At 35.0% G+C, this 19,537-nt stretch overlaps 1 protein-coding gene across 1 annotated transcript; it reads left to right on the top strand.

Annotated features, from left to right (window-relative positions):
* The first annotated feature begins 4,748 nt into the window (after positions 1 to 4,748).
* Positions 4,749 to 6,079, top strand: LOC147520765 (uncharacterized). Its single transcript, XM_086594983.1, has one exon. The coding sequence runs from the start codon at positions 5,009 to 5,011 to the stop codon at positions 5,951 to 5,953; it is 945 nt and encodes a 314-aa protein (XP_086451109.1). The 5' UTR covers positions 4,749 to 5,008; the 3' UTR covers positions 5,954 to 6,079.
* The last annotated feature ends 13,458 nt before the right edge of the window (positions 6,080 to 19,537 follow it).

Genomic DNA, 19,537 nt, shown 5'->3' with positions numbered 1-19,537 from the left:
GGATTTGGCTAGCATATTAGGTTCCGAAAAAAATTTGGAAAAATTCCGAAGGAGGTTAATCCGATCCGATCCGATCCGAAGTCATCCCTAGATACCCCCCACTAATTTATAAATTCAATTAACAATATGGAAATTAGAAATTGCAAACACCTACGTTTCCTTTTCTAATAATGTCTTCTAAATTGAATTAACTTTCCACATCAATTTCTCTGTATATCCGAGGAACAACAATCTATTTTTAAAAGTACTTCACTTTATCGTTTTTTTTATTAATCTCGATTTTAAATCATTGTTGTTATTTGATTGATCTCAAGTAATTGATAGTTTTTGGTTTTCAATGAAAGATCTTTGTATTAGCTATTAGACTTGCCGCACATACTAGTGAAAGTACAGTACAGCCATTTTAAAGTTTACAACCACGTTAAGAGAACTTACTGACCGAGAGACCCGTGAAACTAAAAGGAAATATGCAATGGAGGATTCAATTAACTTCTGTAGCCCACAAACAATCTATTACTTGGGCATGTTATTAAGGTGTGGGGTTAGACAACCACGTAGTTCATCTTGCAGACCGAAAGATATTGCCAACTAACACTTCGAACTTGTTTTAATAACAAAATTATGACAAATGCCCTACCTTTCTCAATTACGTCAGCTGCTCTCTGATATTCTGTAGCCTGGAATTGCTGTAGGACAGAATATAAATTGGTTCGCATTGTTTGATGTGTTTCTGTCAACTGTAGTGAGAAAGTGATAGATCAAGATTCAGCTGTTGGCATGTTCCGTTTGTGCTTATGCCATGTTTGAGATGTCGAAGACTTGAAGGTAGGTACTTAACTGTGCATCAGTTGGACACTTGTACTACGTGGCTGCATTTGGTTTACAAGATATCAGCAAAAATAATGTGGAACATAAGCCTTCCGAGGCTTTTGGTTTTGCTTTATTAGTATATAAAATCCTTAACTCGGCGACCTAGTAATTTCATAATTTCATATTAATTAGGTTTATCAGTTCATGTCTATTTCTATTTGTACAATATTTATACAGTATAAGAAAATGGTCTAGAGGACCAATTTCTAGCCAAAACAACTGTAGAGGACACTATTTTTTTTTAATAACTCTCAAGTACAAATTCTAGGCATTAAGTAACCCATAAACCTATTATTTCAATTTTAGTAACCTTCACTGATAAAATAAGTTAGTCTGACTTTTTTATTTTTTTTAAAATACATATTTTACCCCTATGTGTTTTATATATATAAACATGCTCGTTATATGAACTCCACTTATACAAATTCTAAAAAAACTCTACCATGAAAAACAATGAATTAGAAGCTGATTTTTGGTGGAGATGTTATTCCCATAATATAGATTATCCTTAGAAGAAAAAAAATCAGCACATTTAAAGATATCTATACATATCAAAATTTGCTTACAATGTTATCAAATTATCCGACGATCTAGATTTTTCAAATTTCAAAACAACTTTTAATAATGTTAAACATTTTTGTTTTGGTTGATTTTTTGTAAGAAGATTCTCCATTATGAGAAAACTATCTTCACTAAAAATCAGCCCTCAATTCATCTTATAAATCTACTTCTGGTGGTGAAGTTCATATAACGGGCTCGATATATAAAAAAGAGAAATTTGGTGATTGTTCATACTCCAAAAGTGTTATTACTAATCATACGTTATGTTGAGGTATAAACAGTGATTGTTTATATCCCAAATATGTATGAACAGTGATTGTTCATAGTTCATGTTGAGGTATGAACAGTGATTGTTCATACCCTAAATAGATTGTTCATACGAACATTGATTCTTCATAACTCATGTTGAAATATGAATAGTAATTGTTCATACCCCAAATAGATATGAACAATGATTGTTCATACTCCAATAGGTGTTCTCACTAATTATAGTATGAATAATAATTGTTCATAGCTCATGTTGAGGTATGAACAGTGATTGTTCATGGTATGAACAATGATTATTCATATTATATACCGGGTCGTTTCAGTTATGCTGGTCCGTTTATTCTTTTGCATAAGGGGTATACTTGACCTTCATCTACCCGAGCCATTTTTAATCTTATGTCAAGAGTATATGCGACATTTCATCTACCCAATCCTTGTTAGTGATTGTAAGGAACATCCTATCAGTTACGTGATATGCACGCACAACGACTCCATCAATACAACGTGGCCCCCAGACATACGAACACTCATCGCATTCGCTATATCAGAGCACTCACATAGTCAGCAGATCAGTGACTCGCCACTCTACTTCATCTTGTGACATCATCACCTATTACTATCATCATTACCAACTTATCATTAAGCCTCATTCCCGCCGCAATACATGCACTATTACAGCCATACACCATCATTACGGAGAGCATCATCAATATATCCTATGCTAACTCAGATAGGCCTACAACTGCTATCCATGTGCCCCTCACATAGAACATGTCATCCATCTCGACCGCACATCTGTACTTATCAGTACACGTGTTATACCCGATGCTCACTCTCAATGGCTATAAAAACCACCCTTCATAACTACGTGTGACTTGATTCCAGTCTCACAGTCTCACTAACATAGTGCTGAATACGTAGGCACCTTATTACTCATGAAGAGCAGTCATTAACACATGCCAAAACCATTCCCTCTTTATTATCCTAACTTAAAAATTAAGAATCAAAACCTAATCATTGGTGTAAATTTAGACATTTATAGTGATTAAAAAAAAAGGGTGTTGAGAGTTATTTTTTCGGCCGTTGTGTTGTTTGGAGTCACTCATGTATACATTATACCACAAGGTTCTTCCCTTTACACTCCTTTTGTAAACCTCAATGCATACACTACCTACATGCACATCATAAAGTTCTTTAAACCACGAATAACCTGAGTATGAAATTACCATCCCCATTATACACACGTAGGGGTTGTTTGTTTTTCTGAGCCTCTAAATGTTGAATGCTAAATATTGAATAACTCACCCTCTGAATGCTAAATGCTGAATGCTGAACTTTGAAAAACATATTTGTTTTCTGTCATAATGTCCTGGCTCTGAATGCTGAATATAAATTATTTGGACAATTTCACCCTTTTATCTATTTTGAACACAAACACTTTTGAATTTATTATTCTATTTTTATTTGGACAATCAAGAAATTTATTTTTAAAAGACTACAAAATAATTGCTTGTAGCAAGTAATGATGAACAAATGTATTTATCCAAAGTCATTTTATTATTGTTTTACATATATAAAATATAAGAATTTTAGTTGTAATAAAATTAAAAACCCAACGCATTAAATGAGCAAAATTATATTAAAATACAGATGTCATGTTAAGACATCAAAATTTACTTTTTAAATAAGAACCCTTCATCCCCAAAATAAAACCTCATTCTCTCTCCATCTTCAAAACCTAATTCTTTCTGTCTCTCTCATCCACCCATTATCGATCTATGACCCCCTGAAAATCGATTTCAGATATTAATGGATTCAAAGATTGTTGGTGCCCATTTACACAAAAGATCAAGACAAAGAAAGGTGCATAGATGTATTTTGTAGTGAAAATATTTTTTTCCAAAAAAAAATAAACAAAGGGTACAGGGTGGAATTCTTTGCTTTCAACAGTTCAATTCAGCATTCAGCACGAAAGTTAGCGCGGAACGCTGAAACCATTTTTTTGTCTATGAATGCTGAAACCACTTGAAAAAACAAACAAGATTTTGTCCACTGAATGCTGAAACTTGAGTTTTCAGAGGCTCTGAATGCTGAAAGTCAAAAAAACAAACAACCCGTAGACTAACGACATAAATTAGACGAAACCAAGATTATTGGCAGAGGAACTCGTTACTAGTGCCTCGTGGACAAGTTTAGATCAATCTAGGCTCAAACAATCTAGTGAAAATACCACTTGAATGCAGATTTTTTACCTGTGCTTGTTTCATTCCGAGTAATATTGTTTGTTGCACACTTGCACCAATACTCCAATAGTTTTAGTTGACCCTCACTGTCTACATGACCCAAAACATAATGAAGCCATTGACTAACTCTCAACCCTGACAAACTTCCTCGCATCTAATATTAAATCAAATTCCATTATCACAAGCCGTCCTTAAAAATCATCAGTTAAGCCTCCTCAAATATGAACCACAGAAATGAATTTCTAGTTGTTTTCTTTTTGGCAAAATTTAACATAACTAAATGTCCGATGATGCATTGAGCATATAGGAAAATTTTGTTTTCCCCTTAGCAGTTTGTTTTGTCATTGATTTTACTGCAAAATATGTCATAAAATCAATAAAAATGGTAGGTTAAGTATGAAGATTTAAATTTGCCATCGATGCCATAGACCATAGCTGTGTAATGTATATACGATATGAAGTATAAACAGATGGCCACTACTTAACCTCTTTTAGAATCTTTACCAGTAAAAGAAAACCTCTTCAGAATCGGATAAATTACAGCCAACATTTGCTCTGTATACTTTGTTTTCTATCTACCTCATCCAAAACGTAGTCACCACAGCCTCCGTGCCCCCACTTTGCACATATAGACGTTTAACAAGAGAATAAAAGGAGACAGAACAACAAAGCCTGTCCTTTGTTATTAAACAATCCACTAACTTAACTGAGATTCAAAATAACTAAAAAAAAAAAAAGACAACCACTCATCATCTATTCAGGCCGTCTCAGCAATTGCAGTTCTTCAAAATTCCAACAACATGATAGAAACAAAAGAGAAGTACTTTGCTTTTAGGGAAGCCTGCAATTAACAAACCAACTCCTCTCTCTCTTAGTACATTTGTTTATTTTACTAATCACTTTACTAATTGTTTTTACTTCTTTAAACTCCATCTGTCTATCACATAATATCTTCCCACTTTTTCTTTCTGTTTAAATACCACAACCATTCCTTTCTCACTTTATACTTTCACATGAGAATAAACTCAGCCCCAAGTTCTAACTCCTAAACCAAAGTGTTAGAAGAAATGGACGGATGTGGTGGTGATGAAAATAAATGGAGTGATCACAATTCTGATGGTGAAGATGAAGAAGAAACATTATCTCTCTGTGATCTTCCAGTGTGTGTAAACAATGAGGAGAATCGACAAAGCGCCGCGGAAGAAACTAAATCATTAGAAGCTGAAGACTTCGCATTTGGTTCGTTGAGTGGTTCCCGTTTAACAGAATCAGAGATGTGTGCAGCTGACCAAGTGTTTTTTCAAGGCCAGTTACTTCCATTACGCCTTTCAGTCAGTTCTGAAGCTGGGTTACCTTGTACTAAAGAAGAAAGCAAGAATCTAAACAGGTGTGAATCAAGAGCGGAGTCCATGGATCATAATTCATCATGTGGTTTCACTAGCCATAGTAGCAGAAGCAACAGTACTGGAAGTCATAACTCCACCATTACCACTAGCAGTACTACCTCCACCTATAAACCCAAACTCAGAAACCAGTTTCATAGCCACCCAAGCCCAAATCCTCAGATTTTGCATTCTGGTGCAAAACCAGGAAATGCCTGTAACCGGAGTCGAAACTCCACAATATGGGGTATATTCCGACTGGGGTTGGTGAAAACACCTGAGATAGAGTTGCAAGAGCTTAAACTTCGAAATAACAACAAGAAGAAAACCAGTTTTAATAGTAGAAGTAGTAGTAGTAGCAGTAGTAGAAAGAGTGACAGTGAAGTGAAACTAGAGAAGAAAAAGAAGGCAGAAAGATATTATTTTGAGAATTGCAAATGCTCAGTTAATGCAGTTGAAACAGTTATTGTTATAAAGAAGAAGAAGAACGTTTATAATGAAAGAGAACGTAAAGAAGAAGTGAAAGAGAAGGAGAAGACGGAGAAAGAAAAGAAGCAAGAATTGTATCACAGAAGAACATTTGAGTGGTTGAAGGAGCTATCAATCGCAGATGTTCCCACTGAATTGTAATTTTAATTGTTAATTGGTCTTAATTGTAATTTGAAGATTTGTTTGTAGGAAATTATTCGTACTTAGAGATTTAGAGATATAATCCTAAAGTCTAAAGACAGACTCTGCATTCTGCTTTCATCCTTCTGAAAAGGCTGTGATTCTTGTTTTGCTATGTTCTTTAAGTATTTTGATGTAACTCCATCTTTGATTGTCTTTTCAGACGAAGATCCCTATTTGAGTTACATGTACCTCCATCTGAGTTTGACTATATGTCAGTCCTTAATATAGGTGGCTTGCAGATTGGAAAAGAAATCAGTTTTTTCAATTCACCTACTGAGTTCTTTGATAAGAAAGATCAACCTCAATATCTTCCAAGGCTACAAGCATCTAGAAAATTGACTCTTGATGTAGAAGTTCACAATGTGTGCAAGGAGATACCTAGTAATGTTACGGGTCAAAGATGCAACTTGATTACAGATTGCAGTTAGGAATTTAACACATAGGCAGTGAAATCAACTTATGGACGTCCTTGAAGGCTTGAACTGACTTATGGCTTTCGATGACAAAATGCAATTAAATAATATTGAACTTTCTATGTGCACTTTTCTTTATTATCTAGTAAAAGGTCAGAGGATACACTCAGCTTAAAAGTTTAGAGGAGATGCAATTTGTTATCAGGTGCGGAAATGAAGGAGCAAATTGGAGAGATATACTATTTGGGCTTTTACTTTAAAATTGTTTGGTGGATCAGGTGCGCAGGTGAAGGTGTGGCTTGTGAGTGAGTGCTGGTGTCGGTCATGATTAAAGCGTGACGCTTTTTGGACAATGGTAGTGGAGGACTGATGAGAGACTTGGAAACAGCGTTTCCTAAGCTTGCACGAGAGAGAAACACAAGTGCCAGAATTCAAATAAAAGAACAACAAGGCTGAAGACTTCAAGTGTGTAAAAAAACCCTTGCGAAAAAAGAAAAAGTTAAAGAGTTCCAGTTGCTGCCCATCCTCAAATAGTTTGATTCCCAAGCACAAAAATCGCATGTCACAAATTTTAGCATTGGCCGATTGGCGCATCTTCTAAATTTGTGATTTATGACTTCTGAGTACTGTTTCCGCATACACAAAACTGATAGGAACTTTTACAGATAGGTGCTCATACATGATAATAACAATTCAGTTTCTGGGTACCTTGGTGCCGTGCTGAAGGGTCAGTGGGTCACAGTATATATCTATATATATGGTCTCCCGTCTTCGAATGAAAGCTGGACTCTGACCACTAGCTGAATTGCTAATAACTGTTACATCAGTCTGGCCATTTATCTAATAGAATTTGGATGGGTCCGAGGTTAAAATCAGAGTGATTTGGGATGACAACAAACAGATTTAGGAGTTTTGACAGGCCGATTGCATGAGCTGTTTATAGGTTGACAGGTTGTTGTTCTAGTCCAGACGTCCAGTAGTGTAGAAGTCCGGTACTATCATTCTAGCGTATGTTCTACAATGGCAAGCATTTCTTTTAGTTTCTGCAATTAACATTCAAAGTTGATCGGAGTGTCCGACTACTAGGCAGTTTGCACTGCCGAACTGGAGATTCACTTATGTTCATAGGCTTTTAATATCGGGGCCATAACATAAGCTGGATAAATGAGCCTGAAAGGCTGGAACTGTGGGCCTGAATCAATATCTCCAGTGTTTAAAAGTTAGCCCATGCCCTACATAAAATTATAAAGCCGAGGTGCAAAAGTAGATTTGTAAGGGCATCTCCAATAGAGGTTACACCTCCGCATAGACTCCACTTAGATACCATTAGGATTTTACAATTCTAATTGTAAGTTATTGTATAACCCATAAATATCTACTCTCTATTGTTTCCAATGGAAAAGTATAAAAAGATTCAATTTTAAACTCGGATGACACTTGAAATGATGTCCTTCTTTAATTTAAAGAGGGATGTCATTTCAAGTGGGTCGTCCGAGTTTAAAATTTTCAAATTATGATTTTAAAAATAGATAGGGACGACACTCCAAGTGACGTCCGAACATTTTTTTTTCCAAACGTGTGTTCAAGTGTCACGTGGGATATTTATCAACTGATAGCAAGATGGAGAATTCCTCACCCCGTCTATCAACTAATAGTCTATTACCTAAAGTTTAGCACCTCTATTGGATAGAGTTTTTTTACATCTAGAATATAAAATTTCCACTCTATACAGTTTATACCCTCCATTGGAAATACTCTAAACTTTCAGAGTTTTCTACACAGAGAATATGTTGGAAGGGTATTTTAAGTTTTTAACCCCCCATGGTTGAAGTGTACACCAAATGCTATGACACGATCAAATTCGCGTGGATGTTGCTGTTCTGATGGGAACATAGTTTGTAGGCATGGTTGAAGTGTACACCAAATGCTATGACACGATCAAATTCGCGTGGATGTTGCTGTTGTTAGGAATATACAACTTAATTGTACTTATTCTTTACCAATTACCAAACTATACAAACCTTTTGTCTTGTAAGTGTCTTGTACTTCTTAATTAAATCCGAGCCTAGTGTAGATACACTATGTCCTTAAGACAGATTTTCCCCCTCACGGTGCTTGAAGGTTGATGGGAAACTATCTCCCAAGATAGAACGGATTTCCTTCTATAGAAAGCTAGCACTTCAATTCTATAGACTCAGCGAACACAACATAGTATTTGACTAAGAACAGAGGGAGAAGAGAAAGATCAGAACTCTGTGTGATCTGGTATCCTTTTCTCTCCAAATTCATCCACTATTTATAGGTGAGTGGTGCCTTTTCGAAACAACACAGTGACTCTTGGGAAAAAGTAAGCAACTCTTTGAAAAGTCACATGTTTCGAAAGGACACACCATTTCGGCATATATCATTTGTTTGAACCGATGCCTATTTCGAAGGTTGCACCTTTTCGGCATGATGCAATCGCTTCAAACCAAAGGCACATTTCGAAGGTCGCACATTTTAGCATAATGCAATCGCTTCAAACAAATGCATCATTTTGAAAAGGTTTTTCTCACATTACGCATCTTGTTTCAAGAAAAAACCCATTTCATCTTAAGTGGGGTAACTTGGGGAGACAAACTACTCATTCATATTTAAATAGATTTGAGCAAATCATTTTTCTAACAATCCCCACATGAATGAAAATTTGGCTTCTTCTATCATAAACATCGGATTTGTTTCTTTTACAAATGAAAAGATACCGCGACGTCAAGTAGCATGGGAGGCCTTGAACTTGCCTTAGTGAAAGACGATCGATTTAATTGGACGATCGGTAGACTTCAATTAATGTCCTTGAACTATCGGTAGCTTGTATAAACCTAGACAATCATCTTCACGCAGCATCGCCTCGAATCTTCATGGTTCTCACGTTTGTGTTCATTTTGGCCTTGAACACTTCTTGGTTTCGGATAGTGCTTTTGAGACATTTGTCTTTAAAATTCTCATAGAAGCGCCCCACTTCCTCGCACTAACATAGGTGATTTCTATAAAGAATATCCCGCAATGCTCCACTTGGATAACATAACTTTCTAAGATATAGTAAATCATTAAAAGCTTGACTTATCCCGGTTCTCATGGCCAGATATGCACCTGCCTTATATAGGAATGGGTTAGAGTATAATATTACTCTCCTCGCTGCTAAATCACTAACATAATTCATTGGCCCATTGAACCTAGATCTTGGGATCTCCAAATAACTAGGTTGGTTTTTCCATTATGATGACTCTTGGTTGATTATCTCAAAAGCTTTAAGCTCATTCCCTTGATAATCTTTCTACTTGCTCTCTTGTTAAACCTTTTGTAAGCGGATCCGCAATGTTATCTTTTGACCTTACATAGTCGATTGAGATAACTCCATTTGAGAAAAAATTGTCTAATCGGTATTATGTCTACGGCGTATATGTCGAGACTTCGGATTATACATGCTACTATGTGCTCTACCAATAGCAGATTAGGTCATCACAGTGTATACACACTTTGTACGATGTTTTAGCCCAATTTGGAATATCCTCTAAGAAATTTGAAGCCACTCGCTTCTTCTCGGCTTGTCTAATGCTATGAGTTCGATTCCATAGTGGACCTCGCTATGCACGCGTTTGTTTTGAGGATTTCCAAGAAATGTTTGCACCTCCAAGTGTAAAGACATATCCACTTGTAGACTTTGAGTCTTTAGTGTCAGATATCCAATTAGCATCGCAGTACCCTTCTGGAACGGCTGGATATCTTGTATAGTGCAAACCAAAATTCTGAGTATACTTTAAGTATCCCAAAACTCTCAATATGGCAGTCCAATGATCTCTGCCAGGATTACTCGTATATCGACTTAGCTTGCTCACAGAGTATGCTATGTCAGGCCTTGTACAGTTCATGACATACATTAAACTACCAAGTATACGAGAGTATTCTAGTTGAGATATGCTATCTCTAGTATTTTTGGCTAAATGAAGATTTACGTCAACTGGTGACCTTTTTTGTGTGATGTTATATTTCTTGAACTTGTCAAGAATCGTCTCAATGTAATGAGATTGTGATAGAACAAGTCCATCCTCCATCCTAGAGATCTTAATTCCTAGGATAACATCAGCGACACCTAAATCTTTTATGTCAAACTTACTAGACAACATTTGTTTGGTAGATTTTATGACATCCATATTACTACCCAAAATTAGCATATCGTCTACATAGAGACAAACAATGACATATCCCTTTTGAGTGCTTTTGACATAGACACACTTGTCACACTCGTTTATTTTGAAACCGTTTGACAACATTGCATTGTCAAATTTCTCATGCCATTGTTTAGGTGCTTGCTTTAATCCATATAAAGATTTAACAAGCTTGCAAACTTTCCTTTCTTGTCCAGGAGCAATAAACCCTTCGGGTTGTTCCATGTATATTTCTTCATCTAACTCACCATTCAAGAATGTCGTCTTTACATCCATTTGATGTATCTCAAATCCATGTATTGATGTTATTGCTATTAGCATCCTTATGGAAGTTATTCTTGTAACTGGAGAGTAAGTGTCAAAATAATCCAATCCTTCCTTTTGTCTAAAGCCTTTGACCACAAGTCTAGCTTTATACTTGTCGATTGATCCATCAGTCTTAAATTTCTTTGTGAATATCCACTTATATCCCAAAGTCTTGGAACCTGGTGGTAAATCTACCAATTCCCATGTATGATTTTGCATTATGGATTCAATCTCGCTATTTATTACTTCTTTCCAATAAGTAGCTTCTGGAGATGACATTGCCTCCTTGAACGTTTGAGGATTATTTTCCAACAAGTATGTTAGAAAATCAGGTCCAAAAGACGTTGACGTCTTTGACCTTTTGCTACGTCTAGGTTCCTTCTCAATTTCGCTTTGTGTAGGATGGTTACTAGTTGTAGCATCTAAAGTTATCTTTGTTGAACTTGACTCTATACACATGTTATACGGAAACGTCTTTTCAAAGAATGAAGCATTCCTTGACTCTATAATTGTATTAACATGTATATCTTGAATCTCTGATTTATGAACCAGAAAACGATATGCACTACTATTGTTTGCATATCCAATGAATACACAATCAATAGTCTTGGGGTCCTATCTTCACCTTCTTAGGTTTAGGGACTTCCACTTTAGCAAGATACCCCCACACTTTTAAAAATTCGTAGGAAGTCTGATAACCTTTCCACAATTCGTATGGTGTTTTAAGCGTCTTCTTGTTAGGAATCTTGTTGAGAATGTAATTGGCGTAAAAGCAAAGCTTCCCCACAAATTCTGGGGCAAACCGAACTTAACAACATAGCGTTCATCATCTCTTTTAGAGTTCGGTTTTGCTCAAGCAATACCGTTTGATTGAGTTGAATAAGGAGCCGTAGTTTGATGAATGATTCCATGTTCGAGCGAAACCTTCAAAAAGGTGATTCATATTCACCTCCTCTATCACTCCTTATAGCCTTAATCTTTTTGCTTAGTTGATTTTCAACTTCATTTTTATAATGCTTGAACACTTCAATTGCCTCAGTTTTACTTCTCAACAAGTAAACATAACTATATCTAGTGCTATCGTCAATAAAAGTAATGAAATACTTTTTACCACCTCTAGTCTGCACGTACTTAAGATCACATATATCTGTGTGTATTAAGTCTAGAGGTTCAGTACTTCTTTCAATGGAATGAAAGGATGATCTGGTCAACTTGGATTCTACACAAGTTTCACATTTATGGTGTGGTTCTATTTTTAATTTTGGTATATAGTCCAAATTAATTAATCTACGCAAAGTATCATAATTAACATGTCCTAATCTACCATGTCATACATGTGAAGACTCAATCAAGTAAACAGAAGATTCAACTTTATTGGCGCTTTTTGGCGCAATAGTAAAACAAGACATCCTAAAGAGCCCATCCTGAAGATAGCCCTTTCCCACGAATACATCATTCTTAGTTAGTACAAATTTATCAGAAACAAAGACTAACTTAAAGCCATTCTTGCTCAGCAGCGACCCAGAAACCAAGTTCTTGCGAATGTCAGGCACATAGAGCACCTCATTCAGAGTTAGTTCCTTTCCGGAAATTCAACCTCATCACCACCTTTCCTTTGCCTTCAACCTTGGGCGTAGAGAGTTTCCCATAAAGAGTTGTTCTTCCTTTTCCACAAAGATGATAAGTGGTGAACATCGACTTGTTGGAGCATATGTGGCGAGTAGCACCGGATCCACCCACCATTCCCTTTCATTTCCAATCATGAGACATTCGAAACCACGCAGATAGGTTCATGTCATTAACATTATTAGAAAGCGTGTCCATTGTCACATTGGCTTCATCTTTTTGCTTCTTATACTTCTTTGGCTTGCGACATTCACTTGCCTTATGTCCAAATTTTCCCCACAATTGTAGCACTTGCCCTTGAACTTAGTAGCGCTACTCTCTTCACCTTGAGCTTTGTCTTGGTGCTTCCTCTTTCCCTTAGCACTTGATCCTTCCACAACATTGGCCTTTGCCACCATGGGATCCTTGCCCTTCTTCTCGATAGGCGGTTATCTTCCTCATCCTTAGACGGACAATCAGCTTCTTCAAGATTCATATCTTTGCGTTTATGCTTAAGATAGTTCTTAAAATCCTTCCAAGATGGTGGTAATTTCTCAATCATAGCAGCCACTTTGAAAAGATTCTCCTAGGGTCATTCCTTCAAAGAATGACATCATGGAGGATTACTTGAAGTTCTTGGACTTGGCTTATGGCCGGTCTTACTATCCGTCATTTTGAAATCAAGAAATCTGCCAACTATGAATTTCTTCATGTCAGCATCTTCACTCTTGTATTTCTTGTCCAACGAATCCCAAAGTTCCTTAGCAGTCTTGAACACACTATACACAATGTATAATGAGTCAGCCAACCCACTAAGGACGTAATTTCTACACAAGAAATCAACATGAAACCAAGCATCCTTGGCTAAAACCTTCTCCTTGTCGGTTTCATCAGGGCTTACATCAGGAGCCTTATCCAATAGAAACCTTGCCAAGTTCAGGGTAGTCAGATAGAAGAGCATCTTATGTTGCGGTAGCGAAATCAGTTCCATTGAAATTTTCAGGCTTCTCCCCATGAGGAACATAATGGGAAATAGCAGTAGGAACAGTAACACCAGGAGTAACTAGTGGTGTTGCCATATTCTGAAATATAACTACACTTTGTTATTTCCTTAAACCAAAAGAAAAGAAAACAAACAAATTACGTTCGGTAAAGAAGAAGAAGAAAAAAATGTCTTTAAGTTGTTAGGAATATACAACTTAATTGTACTTACTCTTTACCAATTACCAAACTATACAAACCTTTTGTCTTGTAAGTGTCTTGTACTTTTAATTAAATCCGAGCCTAGTGTAGATACACTATGTCCTTAAGACAGATTTTCCCCTCACCGGTGCTTGAAGGTTGATGGGAAACTATCTCCCAAGATAGAACGGATTTCCTTCTATAGAAAGCTAGCACTTCAATTCTATGGGACTCAAATAACACAACATAGTATTTGACTAAGAACGGAGGAGAAGATAAAGATCGAACTCGTGTGATCCGGTATCCTTTTCTCTCCAAATTCATCTACTATTTATAGGTGAGTGGTGCCTTTTCGAAACAACACAAATGACTCTTGGGAAAAAGTAAGCAACTCTTTGAAAAGTCACATGTTTCGAAGGACACACCATTTTAAGATATAAAGATCTTTGAACCGGTGCCTATTTCGAAGGTTGCACCTTTTCGGATGATGCAATCAAGCTTTCAAACCAAATTCTGCACATTTCGAAAAAGGTCGCGACCTTTTCGCATAATGCTTATCGCTTTCAAACAAATGCATCATTTTGAAAAGGTTTTTCTCACATTACATACTGTTTCAAGAAAAAAAAACTCATTTAATCTTAAGTGGAGTAACTTGGGAGACAAACTACTCATTCATATTTAAATGGATTTGAGCAAATCATTTTTCTAACAGCTGTTCTGATGGGAACATAGTTTGTAGGCATGGTTTCCGAATTTACTAGCTAGATTGAAGTAATTGAACTGTGTTGTGTCAGTGCCTCAAGCGCACAAAGACTAATTACATAAATTTGTTTGTGATTACTTCCATAGTTCCATAGATGTGCAAATATAATAGTCATTGCATTATCACATTATTATTCAGAAGTCATAATTCAGGGTTTTGGAATTGTTAGTATTCTGACAGCTCTAAAAATTAGGAAGATTTTCATCATGATACTGGCCTGGAATTTTGACACTACATTGTGATTTCAATGCCGTTTTGATTTTTGAAAAAACAATCAAAAAATATCAAAATTCCAAATGAAATTGCAAACATTGGCAAAGGGTGTCATGCCGGAAAAGCTAACAAAAAAAATATTAAAGAGCATAAAGTTACGCCCATGTAAAAACAAAGTTTAGGATTTTTGAATTGTCAGAATTCCGACAACTCCATAAATCAGAATTCCACAATATTCCAAGCAAAATTTAGAATTTGTATTTTTCTACCCTTAAATTATTATTTTAATTTCTTCAAAAAAACTGAGATATATGATGGAATAATTCCGCTCGAAATCACGAACGGATGTGTGAAAGGCAAGTCTTTAGTTTGGATTGACTGACCACCTCATGCGTAATTGTAGGGTCATTGAATCATTGTTATGGTGGAATATGCCGTTATTGGACATCCTTTTCTACCATTTTGGATGCATGTATTATTTAAGAAACAACCCCACCCCCAATTAGGGGTGGGCAATGGGCTGGGTCAGGCTAGCCCGACCCTAAATTTTTAAAGTCTTTCATATATTAAGGTTGGGTCGGTCCGATTCTAAAGTCAGTATAGAATCAAGTCGGGCCGAGTCATAAGTCTAAATATCAAATCCTGACCTTATTTAAAGGTTTTAGGGCTGAGACTATATATTTTCTTTTTTTTACTACATCAATTTTAAAACTCATTTATATTACAAAAATGTACAATGATCTACAAACTCAAAGTCCCACCAATCTAGTAATAGCCTCCATAAGTCCAATAATTTAAAAAGCACATCCACAATCTAATGAACTGAAGTACATCGAGAGTTCGAAATTTGTTTTTTCTTGTACCCAAACCTCACTAAAATTACATTTAACATTGAAATACATGGCAAAATAATTATATTATCATTTTAAATGAAGAAGTAATAGATATAAAAGAAGAAAACGAATAGCTTTTCGTTAAAGGTCGAAAAATTGTTAAACCTGTTTCCAATATTATAAATTATTTCCATAATAGATTCAAACAAATATAATATTTACATTTTTCTAATTTAAAAGTAATTCAAGCTTTATATGTGGAAATTAAAATATTGGCTTTTGAACAAGTGATAGAGAAGGTTTAAGATTACAAATGTCATTTTTCCTCACAAAAGTTGTTTTGGTTTTACTATTCTACAAATGTCTGTATGTGATTTTCACTTTAATGGTGTGGAAGGAAACCTTTAGTTCTAGACTTGGCTTGGATGTGAATAAAAATATAATTTATAAAAGTAAGTCGTGAAAAAGAAATTGAGAATAATAAGTTATAGAGTTTGACTTGATGATCGAAAGGAATAAAGTCTTTATTTTTATTAAATTTGAGTCTTTCGTTGTTAACATAACCTGCTTAAGTTAATGTTTTTGTTATATAAGACAAGTTATTGGAAGTACCATTGGGTGTAAATGATAAATTACAAAAAACAATATTATTTTAATTGAAAATATTTAACAAAGAGTTAGACAATTATGGTACGTGTATTTATAGTGAAAGTGTGAAATAGGGCCGGGCTAATCAGAGATGAATTAGGGTCGGGCCTATGTTTTAGACCTTAGCCCTAGCCTTGCCCTAGAAGGCATTAGTGCCGGGCCGGGCCAGCCCTGTCCTAAACTATGTGAGGGCTTTAGTTGTAAGGGCTTTATAGGATTTAGGGTCGGGTCGGTCAGGGCCGAATTAGGGTCGTTAAGGCCAAATTTCCATCCCTACCCCCAATTCTTCAAATGGATGTTTGTGTTTACATGTATTTGTAACATTTTCAAGTTTCAATCTTTCATCTGCTCTTTTAAGTGTTTAATACTTTTGTTTTATAAGTACTAAAACCCTTTAGAAATGCCCTTATTACTTATTAGCTTGTTACTTTTCGGAAGATTTTATTGAATCACTTGGAATCACCCATAGTTCATGATTCCGAACGAAATTCTGGAATTCCGCTCGGAATTTCGGTTTTTCAAAAAATTGAAATTTTAAATATAGTGTCGAAATAATTGAAATTCCGAAAGAATTCCAAATTCCAAATTCTATAGGATCGAAATTTATTGGATTTCGGTTTTTAGATTTACCGGAATTCCAAAAATTCCGAAATCCCGGACTATGGAATCACCAGGTAGACCATTTTCTTGCTTACCAGGAGAGGAAAATCTACCCATTTTTGTTTGTCTGTGTTTTTTTCCCATCCCAACATCAATTTTTCGGCCTACAATTAAACGTATAGGCCTAACCATTTTATCAATGTTTTCATTTCTGCGCATTAACCATTATGCATACATATTGTTGTTCTCAATAACAGATTCTCCTAAAATATTCTTTATTCAATTGGTTGTCTATCTTAACGGCAAACGCAAGAGTTCTGTAAGGGTCCACCTGTGCAATAACCGTGGGATGCTCATTTATTAAGTTTTTCTTTTTCTTTTTTATTTTCTTAAAAATATCAAAAGTTAAGCCTGCCTTCGTCTTCCTCTCCTAAAACCCAAAGTCCCAGCTTCGCCTCTCAAACCCCAATAAAGTTGATCTCCCTCCAAAATTCAAAAACCAAGTTAGTAAGAGGATAAACCTTACTAGCTAGACTAATAAGGTCAATACACGCAACGCCTGCTGTAGACAATCTCTGTTGGATCCTAATATTATGGCAAAACTTCTCAACAGTTAAGAGCATTATGAACACAGTGTTAAATTTTTTTGTGACACATCAGTTTTTTTCATCGATCTAAATTGCTAAAAATGTGTCAACTACCAACGCATTTGGATAAAATTTGGGGTTTCTATTTCGGACGGGAATCGTTGTCCCGTTCCAACCGTTTGGGCCCAAAAAAATCCAACCGTTTTAATTTGTTATTTTATTTTTTTATTTAAAAAAAAATTAAAAAAGTTATGGACGGCAAAACTTGTCCCATTCCAATTTCTTAGGCCCCACATCCAAAATCAAGCAATTTTAATTTTTTAATAATATATATATATATATATATATATATATATATATATATATATATATATATATATATATATATATATATTGGACGGCAAAACTTGTCACGTACAACTCATTTATATATTTCTCGCTAATTTGGTTTCACCGTTTCGGATTTGATAATTGTTAAAATAAAAACGGTATTTTGACAGTGCATTGGAGACGAAAATTGCCAATTTTTTTGTCAATTGTCACATTAGAAATCGATTTTAACAATGCATTGATAATGCTCTAATACAACTTAAATTTGACTTTGAGTTGAGTGTTATTAAACATATCTAAGTCCCAAACAAATTGGGATGTAGTTAGAATTTTCTTCTTCATAAATACTACATTATTGTCAAAAAAAATTTAAGCTCTTTAGTAATATTTCAGATTTTTAGATTTCGATAGCATTTCTATGTAAGGTGACATGTTGTATTTGCACAAGGAAGGAAGAAGACGAAGTGGGCTTTGGGTATTTTGTTTTGTGGGGTTTTATTTCTTAATTAAGATAAAAAATAAATAGTGTAAAAAAAATATGGGAAATAATGGATAGTTAACGGTAGGACTGTCAATGGGTTTTGATAATCCGATAACCGATCTGAATCAAACCGATAAAAAATGGTTTGGGTTTTGATAATTTTGTTTGTCCTCCACCGATTTGAAATCAAACCGAATCGATAAGATATTAGTTTGGTTTTGAATTTGTTCTCCACCGAACCGATATGAACCCAAACCAATAAAATAATATTTTAGTAATATTTATGATTAATTTTGTATATGTTTATCAATTGTGTGGCTAAAATTAATTAATTTAATTTAAAATTTAATTGATTTTATAGTTTTCGATTCGGGTCGATTCGATTTCGGATTACAATATATCTTATCAATTCGGTTCGGTTTCAGATTCTCAATTTTCTTATCGGTTCAGATTCGGATTTTCATAACCCAACCCAAACCGATTAATTGACAGTCCTAGTTAATGGTTGACTAGTTAATAAAATGGACCATAGTACAAAATATCCCGATATATCGCGATATTTGAGAAAATCTATTCAGATTTTAGAAAAAATATATAAATATCACGATATGTTCAGAAATATATATGATTGCAAATATTGGCAATATTTCAATGATATTTGTGATATTTGGAAATATTTTGTGATATTTGACGATATTTTATATATATAACAATTTTATTTAATATTTACCATTATATTTCAAATAAATATAAATAATATATCATGATATATAAAAAAATATTTACAATATCTACGATATTTATTGATAATTTAGATATATTTATGATATTTATATGTGAAATAATATCAACTATCTCTAAAAATAGAAATATATCCACCGTACATATCCAGAAATTAAATATCGATAAATATTTTGTACTGTGATATATGGACACGGGGTGCAAATACAGCCACCGGGATTGAATCCCAGTACTCGATTATTGTATAGCCGGACTCCTTCTGGAATTCAAGCCTCCACAATCATATCAATTGTCACATCCTATAATTAAAAGTAATAAATAACCTTGACGAGGATTTGTAATGATTCCACACTCCCAAGACTTCACAACAGAAAAGTGTGAGATGGCTGTATGCCTGTATGTCACTCTCTTGTTTTCAACACTTAGAAAATATAAAGAAGTAATAAAAAATCTCAACTGTAACCCCTACTCCAGTACTAACCCTTGTGATCCTAATGACACTGAATTTGTTGCGTACAACGCCCATTCTAAATCGCTAAATTTCCAATACAACACTATTACACTCCTCGTCATAACGGTCTAAACTAACAAGTAGTTGGTTGGCACTTTGGTGTATGAAATGAGATTAGTTGGGG

The sequence above is a fragment of the Coptis chinensis genome, chromosome 2, assembly GCF_015680905.1.
Source record: "Coptis chinensis isolate HL-2020 chromosome 2, ASM1568090v1, whole genome shotgun sequence".
Taxonomy (NCBI): domain Eukaryota; kingdom Viridiplantae; phylum Streptophyta; class Magnoliopsida; order Ranunculales; family Ranunculaceae; genus Coptis; species Coptis chinensis.
Note: the sequence above shows the minus strand (reverse complement) of the source record. Positions and strands in the feature narration are given on the sequence as shown.

What these genes read in the sequence shown, in the direction of transcription:
- LOC147520765 (XM_086594983.1), top strand. Translation starts at nt 5,009, where the DNA reads ATGGACGGATGTGGTGGTGATGAAAATAAATGGAGTGATCACAATTCT.